Raw genomic sequence first — 15,939 nt, forward strand, 5'->3', positions numbered from 1 at the left:
AGGCCTCAGATTTGGTTGTTCTTTCAGTCGTCTCTCTGAAAGATCTTTAATCTCTGGTGCATTCTTTAATCTGCAGTCTTATCTTGATATCTAGATGCAGCTGTTTCAGTTTCTCATTGGTGAAAAGGAGAGTTTGGAAAAAATGGAATCTCTTCCTGTGTGTCCCGCAACTCCATCTAACAAGGCTGGAATCTGTAGTCCACAGGTAACTGTGGTAGGATTAACATGAGACAAGAATAAGTGTTGTATATTTTATTTTGTTTTATTTTTTTGTTGTGGATCTTATTCCTACCATTTTATGACAGCAAATGAGATGAACACACAATTTAAGCAAGACAAATAACATTTTCTCTATTTACTTATGTACATGTTAAATTCTAACATGGTATATTCATATATATATATTTAATAAACATTTATTTACACAGTTTATACATAATTACAGGATTTGACAATGAAACTGAAACACCACAATCACTTATTAGTATGGTGTAGCTGTCCTTTTGCAGCCAATACAGCATCAATTTGTCTTGGAAATGACAGATTCCAGAACAGTGGCCACTATGTGATGCTGGTGGAGGAAAACATTTTATCCTCCAAAATACCCCAAACTGGCTCAAAAATTTTTAGATTTGGTAACTATGCAGGCCATGGGAGATGTTCAACTTTACTTTCGTGCTCAAGCCATTCTGTCACAAGTCTTGCTGTGTGTATTGGTGCATTATCATGCTGAAACTATTATGTGCACATGGTCCTCCAAAATGGTTCGGTGTCCTTGGCAGTGATGCGCCCATCAAGCACATGTAGTGAATGTCATGATATTGCAGCCCAAACCATCACTGATCCACCAGTCTGGGCACACAACAGTCTGGATCTGGGGCTTCTCCACACTGTAACTCTGAAGGTGGACTCATCAGAGAACAATACATGTTTCACATTGTCTACAGCCCAAGATTTGCACTGTAGGCACCAATGAAACCGACTTTTGGCATTGGCACAAGTGACCAAAGGTTTGGCTATAGCAGCCTGACCATGAATATTGACACTTTGGAGCTCCCGATAAACAGTTTTGGTGGAAACAGGAGAGTTGAGTTGCGCATTTATTTCTGTAGTGAGTTGGGCAGCTGTTTTTTTTTTTTTTTTGGATACAATCCAGGTTAGTACCTGGACATCCCTTTCAGACAGCTTCCTCTTGTGTTACTCCTGTTGGATGTGGTTCATCTTACCTGGTGTTATGCTGACATTACCCTTGATACCATAGCTCTCGAGTCACCACAAATACTTGCTGTCCTGGTCACAGATGCGCACCAGCAAATTGTCCTCTTTTGAACTTTGATATGTCTCTCATTATATTGTGTGGATTGCAATATTTTATGTACAGCTGTGCTATTGCTCTACTAATTTAACATTCACACTCTGCTCTTACTGATGGAATGTAAAATCCGTGAAGATTGGCCACCAGGCCGAGCATACATAGGGATGAATCCTCCAACACTATATTGGCCAGTGTTTCAGTTTCATTGTCCAACCCCTGTATTTATATATACACTTTTGAAAAGGCTGACCTGGTTTGAAATGTAACTCCCATTAGATGGATAGATATATTAGATTGTCCAATAACCTCAAATGACAAACATTTACAATTAACTGGCATTATTGGCACAATTAATCAGCATATCAGTATCCTATGGAACATTTTAAAGCTTATTGGACCTTGCGAAAGTAACTAAGGAGGGCGGAGCTTAACAAAGGGTCAGTTAATGTTGATTCTGGCACTTTTGATTTGATGTCGAGATCTTACTCTAGTTTTCTTTTCCTGGCTGTCATTCTCCCTTTTGTTTCCTGTTAAATTTCACACCCTGGGATGTGCCTCTTATTCAGAAGAACATGAATATCGAATCATTCAGAATCGAGAAATGAGAACAGGATGTTTTAAAAGCACTTTGTATAGTGTGTTGAAACTACTGCTACTCTTGCCCAGTTCGGTTCACAGCTGCTCTGCTGGGCTCTGATTTATGTGCAAGTAGACGCTGGGCTTTGCCACTGTAATACTGGGGGTGATGAAGTTTATGAGCCTGGCCTGTTTAAGCTTAAGGGGTTGTGGAAAAAGCCCGTCCTCTATACAACATGAGTCCAAGTCCGCTAACTGACTCATCAGTATTGCAGAACGGAAGAGTATGAACTGTTCCTGTTAAAAAACAAACAAACCATTTACTCTTTCAATTAACATATGCGTTTTAGTACAATCCCAATTATCCTGTTAAGTTGTTGTTCAACTTTTTTTTTTTTTTTTTTTTTTTTTTTTTTTTTCAGATACAGAGAGTTATCAGGAGAGTTTTCTGTTCTTACTTGAGCCTTCTGGTGAACTCTAAGAATGATCTGGCCCTCGCGTACACCCTGGACAACCCTAATCGCTCTCTGGGCCACATCGCCTTTACTGACCTGAGACATGCTGCATGCAACAACGCCTCATCTCTTTTCTTGGTGAATTTGCAATTGCTTGTACTTTTCAAAAGGATAAATTCACATTTTTGTTTAACTACACATCATTTTAAACCTAATATGAATGCTAATTAATTGCCTTTTTATATGTTCAGACAGTGACATCGTTTGTCAGGGCCATACAGCTGGGAGGGAAAGGGTACGCCCCACCTGAATCTCACCCCTTAAGGAAGCACATAAAGGGTTTATTGGAGTTTCTCAATTTTGTCGACCAGTGTCAAGACGTTTTAGGAGAAACCCCCAATCCAAGGTATGCTCTCATGCTTTATTTGACAACTCTATAGGAACTTTGTCCAACATTGGCAAATATCTACAGCTACAATGTAGATTCAAGACATCTGCTGTGTTCAGAATGGAATACTACCTTAATATTGTGCAGTGTGTGTATATTTATCAACATTTATTTATTTATTTGAACATGATTATTGTAATTGGGTCATTGACGAATAAGGTTTTTAAGTGTAAAAAAACATAATGGAGAGAATTAATTTTTGGAGTTTTATTAAATGTTAACAATGAGATTATGTGGTTTTTAATAATCAATTAACACTGCTTTTGTTTTGTTTGTTTTTTTTGTTTGTTTTTTACAAGAGGGACAAAATTTGTCACCAAAAAAGTCATTGGGTTTAACCAAAATTTTGGTTTTACCGAATGACACTTTTGGTTATACTGGTTGATATTTTCAAACAATGCTAACAGGCTGATATCTAGCTAGCTAGCTAATTAGCTTGCTAACTTGCAAAAGGACAATCAAACATTTTATATTTAGTACAAGTTTTTAAAATATTACAACATTTTCCATGTTTTATAGCGGTTGTACCGAATGACCTGATGTTTCGGGATATGCGCATGAGCAAGTGAAAACAGTAATTTTTCAAATAGTTAAAAGAGAGTTCATTACTTTGCTTCACGACCATGTGGTCCTTTGCAGGTGTCTGAATGATGTCACATCCTGTCACATGATATTGACCGCATGTGTTGATGCAGAATGGTCCCTTTATATTGGTTACTCCAAATGACATCAATGAAATGGGCGTTCTTTCTCACAAAGCAATGACTTCTACACATAATTTTAATACAATTTTGTTGATATATGATGTTATAAAATTATGCCAGAATAAAAAATATATACATTTATTACATTTTAAGATATTTTAATCACAAATGAAATGGCTGTATTGGCTTTTGGACGGTTAAACCGAATGACCTTTTGACACTTCAAAATCTTTAAAATACCTTTTATATGTAGCAAAATAGAATTAAAACCTTTTGGATTCAATAAAAGAGATCTAGTTGTACTACCTTATATACTTTGGATGTCATATCTTTGTTTATTATTATTATTATTATTATTAATAATAATAATAATAATAATAATAATAAGGCCTTTGGACAAAAAAAATGACCCATCACGTCGTTGACCCAATTATAAAGTAATAAGTGAAGAATTGGGCATTATTCCAAGATAAAAGTTTCTAGTACGTCACATGACTTCACACTGTGTTTGTTACATAATGACATAATGTTGCCTATGCATAAGTCCCCAGTTTTGTGTAAAATGTCTTTTGAGTATTTATTTATTTATTTAAACAAGTATTTATTTATTTATTTTGTGATTTACTTGCTATTATTCTGTCACTAGAAATGGGAGGTCAGTTTGAGTGCATTGCATTATGGGATACATTATTCCATGCCATGAACCATGCCTGTTGTATATTGCTCTTTTTGGCAGATGTTGCTGGTCATTCTATGCATACAGAAAATTGGTGTCTTGTATGTTGCACATTGTACATGCTGTGTACACTAACTGCAGCAGTAGTATGAGTAGTATACTAATCTGATAGCTATTGCTCTGAATCGGTAGCAAGAAATGTCATGACCTGGCCTTGACTTCCATTGCGTCTCTCTATCATTAGTGCACAACCCCAGATGAGAGAATAGAAGCCTTTGATTTGTACAAGAGATTTTGTATCACCTTGCTTGGCCCACACAAAATGTTCCTGCTATCTGTATTTGTAGATCTGTTGGTCTCCTCACATCTTGAAAACGGATCCTCTCGTCTTTTACCTGCCATCTATCGACGCTTGTTCCTCTTCTCTCAAAAGCAACCTTTAATTACGTCTGCACCAGTATTAATGAAATCGCCTGAATTGTTCAAGCATGTTTATCTGAGGAACATCAAAGTGTGTTGAACCAAACAGCAAATGGCGACTTGTCCCTCCTTCGTTTGATAACTCTGATTAAACGTCATAACACTGAGATTCTGCCATGATAACTTGCACTTCAAAACGTCCAAGCAAATCTCCACTAGACATTTGGCAGCACAACACATAAAGCTGAATTGTATAGATGATTGAGTTATTCAGAAAGGACGCAAGATCATTTCCTGCACTGCATCATGTGCATCAACTTCATTTTTGATGGAAGTGCCTTGAACCTGTTGCATGTGGTCCTGTTCACCTCCACGTCTCTTTTCTCTGATGAGAGAGTGCGAGCGCAGAGCCAAAAGGGGTCTTTCATCAGCCTGCTACCCTGCCTGTGCAGTTCCCCACCTCCCAGCACCTTATGGAGTACTGTATTACCACACACAAACACTGCTTACGGGGGAATCGGGGTCTCTCGTACAGCTAACATCTGTTTTCCCAGATGATTCTGTTACTGTAATTCCCTTTCACAAAAGCAAGGTCAGGGATTCAGGGCGGCCTCTTTCCCGCTGCAGCCCAAATGTTTACATTTATTAATCTCTTCATATATTCACACATAAAGTGAGGTGGAGTTCAGCAATAGCACTGGTCTGGCACGAATACCTCTTGGACCCTTCTAGACCACATTTTTACATGAGTTATAGAGTGGTCAAACTAGACTTTAATCATGTAAAATTATTTTTCTGCAACAAATATCTTTTATATAACAAACAATTAATATTCAGGAGTTTGACAGTCATGGAAAACTTTCTAGGCCTGGAGAGGTTATTGAAACTTATATATATATATAATTGTTGTTTTTTTTTTTTTTTTTTTTTTTTTTTTTTTTTTTTTTTTTTTGTTTATAGTTCTAATCAGCTGTTGACCTGTCTGTTTTGTCCCAAACAGAGAAGCTGGATCCAAGCTGGTGTCTAGTATTAGAGCTGCTTTGGTCAAAGGCCGCAGTGGTGGAGACCCAGTATACCTTGCAGCAGAGGACACTGCCAAAAGTCTCAAGGAAAGAATCAGTCAAATACACACCATGCAGACGCAGTCAGTGGTTGGCACAGGAATTAGTCCAGCAAGGGTAAAATATAGTTTATGTATTCTTTTTTTCTGGATCTCTCCAAACCAACATTATTAGTAATACACAATATGTTTGCTTCTTAGCCCAAAGCGTATGCTATTAACCACTGTACTGCCTATGGGGGCCGAGAGACTGTGAAGGTTCTGATGGCCCTATTGGATGAAGAGGCACTAGCCCCGCCCTGCAGGAACAAGGCGGAACTGCTTTCTGATGATCATGCGGTTCTTAATGGCAACGCTGGAGCTTGTCTTCTTACTCTGTACAAGTGAGTTGCACCACTTTGATGGTACATTTACACGACAATGATGTACCAAAATCTGGAAACATTTTACCTTTGTATTTCTCACATACAGATGACATCGTTATTAAAACGATCCCCATTCATGCTCGGAAAAGACTAAAAACGCTGTATTATGCATGGCAGGCCAGTAGTTGGTCATGCCACTTTGTAAATAAACACTACTGAAGACTGGACAGCAAGTTTTTGAAGGCTGTGATATGATACGTTTTAGGCAAACATTTAAAATGAAACAAATCTTTTCAGAAAACTGAAACATACTTTCTAAGTATGGCTATGGTCTTTCATTTTGCCATCAACTGATCAGTATTGAACTTCATGTGACCCTACAAGCATGATTACTGATAGGCTGTCTGCAAAAAAAAAAAAAATCAACAACTTTTGAGGACAACTTTCTGTTGTCGTGTAAGTGAACAGCCGAAATGCATACAAAGTTTTCCATTTTTTTATTATTTTTTATTTTTTTTTATTTATTTATTTTTTTGTCATGTAAACGGCCCCTTAGATAAAATGGATAAAACTGTTGTCATAGGACAAAAATATACACTATATTGCCAAAAGTTTTGGGACGCCTGCCTTTACGTGCACATGAACTTTAATGACATCCCATTCTTAATCTGTAGGGTTTAATATGGAGTTGTCCCACCCTTTGCAGCTATAACAGCTTCAACTCTTCTGGGAAGGCTTTCCACAAGGTTTAGGAGTGTGTTTATGGGAATTTTTGACAATTCTTCTAGAAGCGCATTTGTGAGGTCAGGCACTGATGTTGGATGATATATATATAAAAATAAAATCAAATAAAATATAATATATATATATATATATATATATATATAATATATTTTGGCAATATAGTGTATGCTAAAACATTTTAAAAACTTAATAATATTATTATTGTTGTTGTTGTTGTTGTTTACTTAAATTCAAAAATACAGTTAGTAAATACATTACAGTTGTTGTTGTAGAGTTGGTATAAATATCCTGTCTATTTTATATCTCAGTTCACTCACCTTTGACAGGTGTGGCAAAAAGATAACTTGTGTTTATTGGATTAATTAAAACAGCTGTCTGTTGCAGTTATTTTTATGTTGAATCATTTTCATTTGCATTTCAACACCTTGTTTTATTCTTCAGTTATTTAACTTGTTCTCACTTTTTGCCTATAGATCTCCAGAAGCTCCTACGGGAACTTCTCCAAAGCCTTTACGGAACCGCGTCTTGAGCCAACAAGAACATATCAAGTCCAAGGTAAAGAATCATCGCGGTTGTAAGCAGAGACCCCCGTCTCAAATAGCGGTCAAACAAAAATTGAATGTGACGCTTGATTTTTAAAGCAGACAGCAAGTAATGCACGTTCACAAGCTATATCATCTGCTTCCTCTGTTGTGTAATGTGCAAATTTATACAGCTGTTTTTTATGCATGGTGCTTGTGCAGTGGGTTTCCTGTTATATAAAAACAACCACTGAGTGTGAAATTTAGTGTAGTACAGTACACTCCAAACTTTAACCAATAACCTCTGGCAGTGATGCACGTTTGCACACTTAAAGCCTATCTTATCCAGAAAACATTTATAATGCCTCGCTAGTCTTGGAGGACTGTGAGAAGAAAGATTATATTTGCATGTGCTAAAAATTTAGGATTGTCTTCTGGCCTTGTAAGGATTTATTTTACTATTTGGTCATAAAATTCTTGAAAGGAATAAATCCCTTAATATGAAACAACTGCCTAAATAGGAACTAAATGATGCCTGACAGTCAAAGAGGCTCGTTTCTGAAACCAACTTTAACTAGTCTCTGGTTTGCTAACACGTTTTAAATGTGATGATAAATGGCGCTTTAATTTTTTGAGGACTGGGCATCTTCACCAACCAAGAAATGGTGAGTGCTCTGTGAACATGTATGCTAGGCGCATTTTGTTAAAAGGCTTCTTTATTTGATTGCACTAGCAGATGTCTCTTTAGACCTCCACTTTCTGGCCGCCTTCCTGTGTTAGTGAGCGGTAATGGTCCCCGGGCAGCTCACCGCTTCCTGAACTGGACGGGCGGAAGCTTTCTGCATCAATTTCACTTTGAACATGCCATATCAGTGGAGTTACTCGGCTAGCAAGGGAAACTTGAAAGGTTATTGTTTCCTGTTGTCTGCAGAATGACTTTATCCAGTCGTACTCCAATAGTTTCATCACAAACTGACGTCGATTGGCACAGGGAGAGATCAAGAGGTTCCTCCAGCAGTACGAGTGCAGAGAGAGATTATTCTGAGCACAGTTATGTAGTAAGGTTTAATGAACACGTAATGAACCCCACACTAGAGTCGGTACTCTGAGGGCCAGTATTACACATATAAAAAGATGATAGTACATTTTTTACATAAAGTTAGCATATCTCCAGCTGCACAAAATGCGCTCAAAACAAACCTCTGATATTAAGATCTTCAAGTTACCCAATCTCAAGTGGATGCTCCTAAGAACCGGTGTAAATGGTGTAGAAAAAAAAAATGTTTTGTGATGTGAAAAATTTGGATATATATATATATACATATGAGTAGTTTAAAATCAGAAACCATCCCCTCAAACTGATCACAGGTGACCACAATACTTCGATGCACATTGCTACCAAGTGTTAACAGTAATGTGTCTCAGCTAACACTTATAAGTTGATCCGATGTTAATACCATGTGTAAATGGGGACTTAATCTCACTGCTACTAGTGCTGTGTCAGCTGGCTCCTCTGGTTTTTCCCAGGACAGGTGTTATTCAACCATGCGTCATTTCATTGTATGCTTCACAAACACGCAGACACACCCCTCATCTTATTGAAGGCTTAATGATGACGTTCATATCAGAGGAAGTAGCTGGTGGACAAGTTTTTCTTGGGCTCTCTGTTGGCATGCAGTCAGGGCTGCCCAACGTACCATATAAGCCTCCCATACGAAAGCACCCAGTCTGAGCGATTTTCTGTTGTTTTAGGTGCTGTTTTGAGAAAGTGCTTTGAAAAGCTGCACTCAAGCTTTGATTTCTTCCCCCCCCACATACACCCACCGCCCCCTTTTCTCTACACTTTGCAGTCGCACCCAACTATGCCTGCAGTATTTTTTTATTTTTTTACTTTCCTGAATTCCACTCTCCTACTGCGGCCAGCTAGCCTAAAGGGAGAGAGAGCCTTGAATCCTGATAATCCTTAGCAGGGATGGATCAAAGGCCCTGAAAGAGGTGGATCAGCGCTTCTCTGAGACCCTTGAGACCTTAGAGGTTCACTACGCCTGTGCGAGCTACCATTTCCTTATTTCATGCTCCTCACGGCCTCCGGACCGCAATATTTATCTTTTTTGTATTCTTTCTCATAAGATTTTAGATGTGGTCATTTCCACCCATGTTGTATCAGCAGGGCTGAACAATAAGGACGAACTGATGACCAGAGGCCAGTGTGAGAGAGTTTCTGGGTAGTTGATGGGAATGTCATTTGTCTGCAGTGGCACTATGTCATACATCCTTCATTGATCATATTCATGTCTTGCAAGTGTGTGTGTGTGTTTTTTTTATATATAATATAATATAATATATAATATAATATAATATAATATATATGTATATATGTTCATTTTCAGCTGTTGTTGCGGTTTAAAAAATTGCTGCTTGTTCTAATGTATGTGTATACAATACATTTATTGATCATTTAAGTTTTTGTAACTTCTTTGTAAACAAGCTTTAAACAACCTGGGGTGCGTTTCCCGAAAGTATTGTTAGTCAACTATGGTTGTAAATCTCATTGATCTCTATTGGTAACAACGGAACTTGTGACCATAGTTTGCTTTGGGAAACACACCCCTGATCAGTTACCAATATTTTATATTTACAAATGTATTTTTTTTTTTTTTTTTTTTTTTTTCCTTAGGTTGTGCGGCCAACCATCCGCTCTCAGTTTGCATGTACTTACAAGGATGACGAGCTGCCTCTCAACCGGGTGTTGGAGTTTCCAAGTGCTAGCCAACTTCCCACCTGTGTGCAACCTGCGCCCAAACGAACCATCTCTTTACATGCATCTGTGGAGGAAGAGTGTGACTCCACTGGGATGGACAACAAGCCCAAAGGTAGTGTTTCTGCCAAGTTTAAAGACGGCATGCAATCAAAAAGTTGTTTTGTCGCTCATAGTCGTCGGGCTTTGAGACCATGTAGATGCTGTTGTGTCCTCTTAAAAGTTGCCAAAATGAAATATTAGCTGTTAAAATTCTTTTAAAATGTGTAGGATTTCTCTTCTGAGAAACCGTAACGAAAATATTGATTACTCATCCTGCATGCCACAGGTTCATGTCCTATCAAGGGCTCTCTAGAATGAGAGTCCTGCCCCCTGTAACCGACTGGCAAGAAATCGGTGTCCATCAAGTCTATTTCATGTTGTTGTTGTTTTTTTTTTTTTTTTTTTTTTTTTTTCTTCTTCTTTTCTTAAACAAGAGGGGGCTCAGTTCTTAGTGTACTGAATAACCTTCATGCTTGGTCTGTTGAGTGTGCACACACACGCAGAAGTGCTCCCTTTTTCTGACGCCACACAGTCGGAAAGATGCCCAGGTCCACCTCCACAGCCCAGGCCTCGATCCCTGCCCAGTCCCTGCTTGGGGACTGGTACTTAAGATCAACCTTTAAACGATTCCCCATCCCATAAAACCTGGCCGCCCCCACATCTGTTATAAAAACCCTAAGAGCACACGTTCCCCCCACCCCTCGTTCACTTTTTGTGGGAACGCGGGCTTCGCTCCACCAGGTTACATGACAAATGTTCAGCTTCAGCGCTGTAAAATAAACACACCGCCTGTTAAAGTGCAGACTAACGTCAGCAATTTCATCATAACCTTTTCTACCCTTCCGTCCTCAGCCCTCCCTATTTTTTTTTTTTTTTTTTTTTTTATTCCTGCTTATTGTTTCACTTTATTCTCAAAGTCCACTGTTTTTCTTTTGTCCCCCCTTTCTTGTTTTTCTGTGGATGTGTACCCAGAGGCCACTAACTTGAGGTGTGAAGGTCCCGGCCAATCCGCTCTGGGGGAACATAGTGGAAATGCCTGGAACCGAGCAGGTGGGAAGGGGACCCAGCCAGAACAGCTCAGAAGAGCAACCGGGACTTCGAAGAGAAAGCTCGCCAATAGAGAGTGCGCTGATCAGGGAAAAGAAGAGAACCAGCCCCCTCAAAAAAGACCCCCTGCCAAGGCTCCCGTTGGAGGCCTGGGGAAAAGGAACAGTAAAGCTGCCAGCAAGAAGCTCATTGCTGGTCAGGGAAAACTGACTGGCTTTTTCAGACTGTAATTTACTCCATGTTCTCTTATCAATAATGATGCTGTGTTTTGGCAACAAGCACATTTTATTTATTGGTAGTCTAAATGCATTTAAAGGGGGTTGTTTTTTTTTGTTGTTTTTGTTTTTTTAAACACGCCCTCATATTGTTCCAAAACTGACAAATTACTGACACAGTGTGTGTATATATTTGTGTGTGTGTGAATGTTTGAAATGAAAGGGAGAAGATTATGAGTTGGCAGAGATAGAACTTTATCATTTTAGTTGATGATCGTGTGACTGGAGTACATTTTATAATGTATGCTTTCTGCTCTCCTTGAACACAACCCATAATTTGCAGATTTTAATAAACTTTTATTTCAGTTGTTTTTAAATCACACAAGTATGTTTGTCCTCTTTATATTTAGAGTATCTTGAAGGATCAAGGGAGAGCTGGGAAAATCATGCAGGTGCTTTGTCAGCTGCTCTGCTTTCAAGCTTGCCAGCAGGGCCTGTATACTCTCCCTATCATGCACCTCAGCACTGTGAAGAGAACAGGAAGAGCAAAACAAATTTAGTATTAAATGTAACTGGAAGACAACTTGTTTACTCACTGGTATTTTCTCTACTGAAACAAAGATTAAAATGACCTAAGCTTGTTTGTTGGTCTGGTTGGCCAGTTTTAGATGGGTTTTGAACACTTCAGACCAGCTTAAACCAGATAAGATAGTCTGGCTCTGTTTCTGGGATTCTATTTTGTTTTTCAGAAAGTAATGGATGTCAGGTTTTGCTTTTTAACTCTGGGTTTCTGCTCAGTTTGGTAATGTCGTTTAAAAACAACATTTTTCATTTGCATTGTAAAATGTTCTTCCATCTAGAGTTTATCCCTTTTTTTTTTTTTTTTTTTTCCCAAAACTTTTTGTCCTATGCAGGGATACTGAAGCCTATCCCAGCTTCTCAGGAAATACCCTAGATCAGGGTTCTTTAAATCTGCTTCCCTGCAGAGTTTAGCTCAAACCATGATCAAACTCTCCTACCAAAACTCTGAAGACCTTAATTAGCTTGTTCAGATGTCTTTGATTATGGTTGGAGCTAAACTCTGCAGGGCTGTGGCCCTCCAGGGCTGGATTTGTGGAACCCTCCCCTAGACCCTAGATTGGTGGTTCCCAACCCTGATTCAGGAATACCCCCAGCACTGACCATTTTAGGCTGAATCCCAAATGGCACCCTAAACACTCGCAGTCTTCCTATGAGTCCGCACTTCCGGCACCAGTGCGGGCTCAGCAAAAGTGCGCATCGAGGACTCATATTGGCCGCAAAGGCCGCTTGTGAGCACCCTTCTGAAGCCTAAAATTGACAAATGGGACACCCTACGGTCTCAGACTTAACAGACATGCGTACGCGGCAGCATTTGTAAGTCCACAAAACCGAAAGTGCATAGAAGTGTGCCATTTGGGACTCGGCTTTAGATGTCTCCCTAATCAAACACACCTGATTAAACTCATCAGCTTGTTAGTAGAGACTCCAGGGGTTGGGGGTACTCCAGGACCAGGGTTGGGAACCACTGCCCTAGATGGATGGCCAGTCCATCAAGTATATGTACAATTATTTAAAAACCCTTCAAAAGCACTTTCATGCGATTCAATTTCAGTCTACTTTCATGGCTAGGTAAGAATATCTCACCAGTGGAGAGGAAGAAGATAAGAAACTTGGCAGTGCTTACTGTCTATGTCCCTCCTGCCCACAGGAATGACATCATCCACACTGCGTCGCTCATCCCTCATGTTGAATCCATCCAAAGCATGATCCGTCCCACGTGACGACAGTACAGGGAAGTTTCTCGAAAAGGAAAGGTTTGCTTCCCTCCCAGGAGACCCTTTTATTCCAGTGTCCTGGTGGAAAAGGGAAATGCATTTTAAATCAACACATCAAAACGTGGGACAACCACTTGAACAGAAGCAGCCTAACCCAAAACACTGCTCCCTCTATAGGCATTTTTTTCTGCAGAATTAAAGTCTGAAACCACACATGGAGATGTTTAAGTTAATTTGAACAACACACGCCCAAGGGCAGCCTCAAGATCCCTCTCCATAACTGCTCCCAAACTACTGGAGCAAATCCAGTGCATGGAGCCCCACATGGAAGAAATGTGTCAAATTGCGACAAAGTTTCCCATGCCTTACTTAGCCAATTTTCACAATATCACCATGGGCCCTTTTATCCATAGATTCCATTTCCCCTCTTGTGACCGTGTCCTTCCCGTAGTCCTTTCTGACTGTTCCATTACTGCACTGATAATTGTAGCAATGTGAGGACGATTCAACTTTGAATTGTGAAAGCCCTGTTAGATACCCATAGAAAGGCCACCTTACTCTTACCATGCCAGCAAAATCAAACTGGTGCAGTTTCTTAAAGGCAAATAATTGCTTTAAACTGACTGAAATCAAACTTGTAAAGTGCATGTAAATGTATGTGTGTGTTGGCAAACACAATCATGAAATCTCTGGTTTTCACCAGAATATAAAAAAAAGAAATAAAAGTTGCAATAAAACTCTTACTCTTGGTTTCACAGATCAGGCTTTAGCCAAGTCCCATACTAAAATGCATGTTTGAGCTGTTTTAACTGACAGCAACTTGATTGTCAACTCAACTCAACCTTTAAATATATAGCACATTTAAAAACAACAGGAGTTTAACCAAAGTGCTTTACAGTACACACTTTTCTATAACACCAATAAATACATAATCCCTAAAACCTTATATCTATTTTTAAAATTTAGTCAAAAGTTAAGGAATAAATATGTTTTCAAAGCAGATTTAAAAACATCAAGCATTGAGGCTGATCTGACATGACACAAATGGAACATTAAATTGAAATGCAAACACTTACGGCAAGTATGAAGATGCGTTTTGTCCCGTCTTCATCTACCAGTCTGCCTTCTATGATGGGGTGTCTTCTGAAGGTGAGCTGCCCAGGTCCTATTTCACTTATATCATCTTCTCCTGCTATCGACACCACTCTATCTTGGTCTGTACGATCTTCATCCATCTTAACCTTGGGCAGAGCCATTGATGAGTGAGTAGTCAACTCAACTAAAAGTACAAGTGCAAACGTGAACATGTAGGAAGATGCCATGATCTTGAGCGATGATGGTTGATTTGCTTGCAGGAACCTGGCTTTGCACTCGCATGTTCGCTGAGAAGCAAATATGTGCTTTTATAGTGTCCGATGATGATGAGTTGGCCGTTTCGATCTATTATTTGAGTTATTGATGACTTCCATGGCTCACCTTTGGTGAAAAGTTGATGCCCGTCCACAGGGAAGGTACTGGGAAATGCTTTAAACTAGGAGGATTATATTTTTAATGGTTTTTGAATTTTCTAAAAGACCCCACTGTGGCTTTGTAAAAGGGCAAATAACATTTGTGATCATTTCATTGTGAATCTGGAGAAAAGGGTGTCTCCTTCCATCATGACTTTCGCAACCCTACCATACTTTGTTTGTCAGGATCATGCAGCAGGTCAGAGGTTGTGCACTGAGGTCATATTTTGTATAATATCTAAAAGCAGTAGTAGTAATCCGCTGCCAACATTTACAATTTGAAAGGAATGAGGCTCAAAGAAGGGAGAATGCCTGTTGAGACATCGTCATCAATCAGATAACTCCAATTCCCTTGGTGCCGCCTCCTCATGGCATCGTCTAATATCTTCCTGTCCTTTTTTTGTTTGTAGGTCAGTGCTGGATTATATGTAATTTCATCGTAGGTAGAACTTTGACCTCTCTAAGAAAGGAGGACTTGTATTGGTGGCCTTCTTTAAAGGATCTGAGAGAGACATTATGAAGAACGATGTGAAAGGTTGGTGTTAAGAACCCAAAATGTCTACTGTTTAATCTTACATTCAAGACAATATCTTTCGATTAGAAAGGCATAATAATGGCTACAACCTTGAAAAAGTGGTGCTATCCCCCCTTCTAAATTACAAATGTAAAACGTTCCTCTACCCAGGATTAAAGTGGTGTTTACAACGACAATAAAACAAAAAAACAAAATAACGACTTTATTCAACAATTTCTAGTGATGGGCGATTTTAAAACACAGCTTTCGAGGCTTCGAAGCGTCATGATGCAGTGTTTTGAAATCGCCCATCACTAGATATTGTTGAATAAAGTCGTTATTTTGTTTTTTTGGCACACAAAAAGTATTCTCGTTGCTTCATAACATTAAGGCTGTAGTCACATGAACTGTTTTAAATACGTCTTTAGTACCTTTCTGGGCACTGAAAGTGTTAATTGTCTTGCTGGCAATGCAGGCCTCACTGAGCCACCGGATTTTATGAAAAATATCTTAATTTGTGTTCCGAAGATGAACGAAGGTCTTACGGGTGTGGAACGACATGACGGTGAGTAATTAATGACCGAATTTTCATTTTTGGATGAACTAACCCTAACCCAATAGTGTAGTGATTCATGAAGCACTGCTCACACAGAAGTCACTTTCAAAGCAAGCAGCTTTCTGTTGGTCAATGCAGCAAATTTGCATGAAAACCTTGCGAAATTTGAAATCTGCATAAGGAAATGTTTCGCCCTCACAAGAATGTCCAGATCATGCA

The 15,939-nt window shown here is 39.1% G+C and overlaps 2 protein-coding genes across 4 annotated transcripts in view; one reads left to right on the forward strand and one right to left on the reverse strand.

Moving 5' to 3' along the window:
• Positions 1 to 11,723, forward strand: part of parpbp (PARP1 binding protein) — a 14,433-nt gene extending 2,710 nt beyond the window's left edge. For 2 of the 3 annotated variants that reach the window (XM_051891198.1, XM_051891197.1), the window contains exons 4-11: positions 95 to 205; positions 2,314 to 2,484; positions 2,598 to 2,752; positions 5,595 to 5,772; positions 5,856 to 6,037; positions 7,237 to 7,318; positions 9,962 to 10,157; positions 11,057 to 11,723. In XM_051891198.1, coding sequence (XP_051747158.1) covers positions 95 to 205; positions 2,314 to 2,484; positions 2,598 to 2,752; positions 5,595 to 5,772; positions 5,856 to 6,037; positions 7,237 to 7,318; positions 9,962 to 10,157; positions 11,057 to 11,361 — 1,380 coding nt within the window. In that variant the 3' untranslated portion in view covers positions 11,362 to 11,723. Of the gene's footprint in view, positions 1 to 94; positions 206 to 2,313; positions 2,485 to 2,597; positions 2,753 to 5,594; positions 5,773 to 5,855; positions 6,042 to 7,236; positions 7,319 to 9,961; positions 10,158 to 11,056 lie in introns of those variants that run through there. The other variant, XM_051891199.1, reaches the window with a different exon arrangement.
• pmch (pro-melanin-concentrating hormone) lies at positions 11,683 to 14,531 on the reverse strand. The gene is made up of 3 exons (XM_051891201.1): positions 14,219 to 14,531; positions 13,052 to 13,220; positions 11,683 to 11,871 (listed from the first exon to the last, which is right to left on the reverse strand). The coding sequence occupies exons 1-3, from the start codon at positions 14,462 to 14,464 to the stop codon at positions 11,822 to 11,824; spliced, it is 465 nt and encodes a 154-aa protein (XP_051747161.1). The 5' UTR covers positions 14,465 to 14,531; the 3' UTR covers positions 11,683 to 11,821.
• Positions 14,532 to 15,939: the final 1,408 nt, after the last annotated feature.

The sequence above is a fragment of the Ctenopharyngodon idella genome, chromosome 4 (genome assembly GCF_019924925.1).
Source record: "Ctenopharyngodon idella isolate HZGC_01 chromosome 4, HZGC01, whole genome shotgun sequence".
NCBI classification, from domain to species: Eukaryota; Metazoa; Chordata; class Actinopteri; order Cypriniformes; family Xenocyprididae; genus Ctenopharyngodon; species Ctenopharyngodon idella.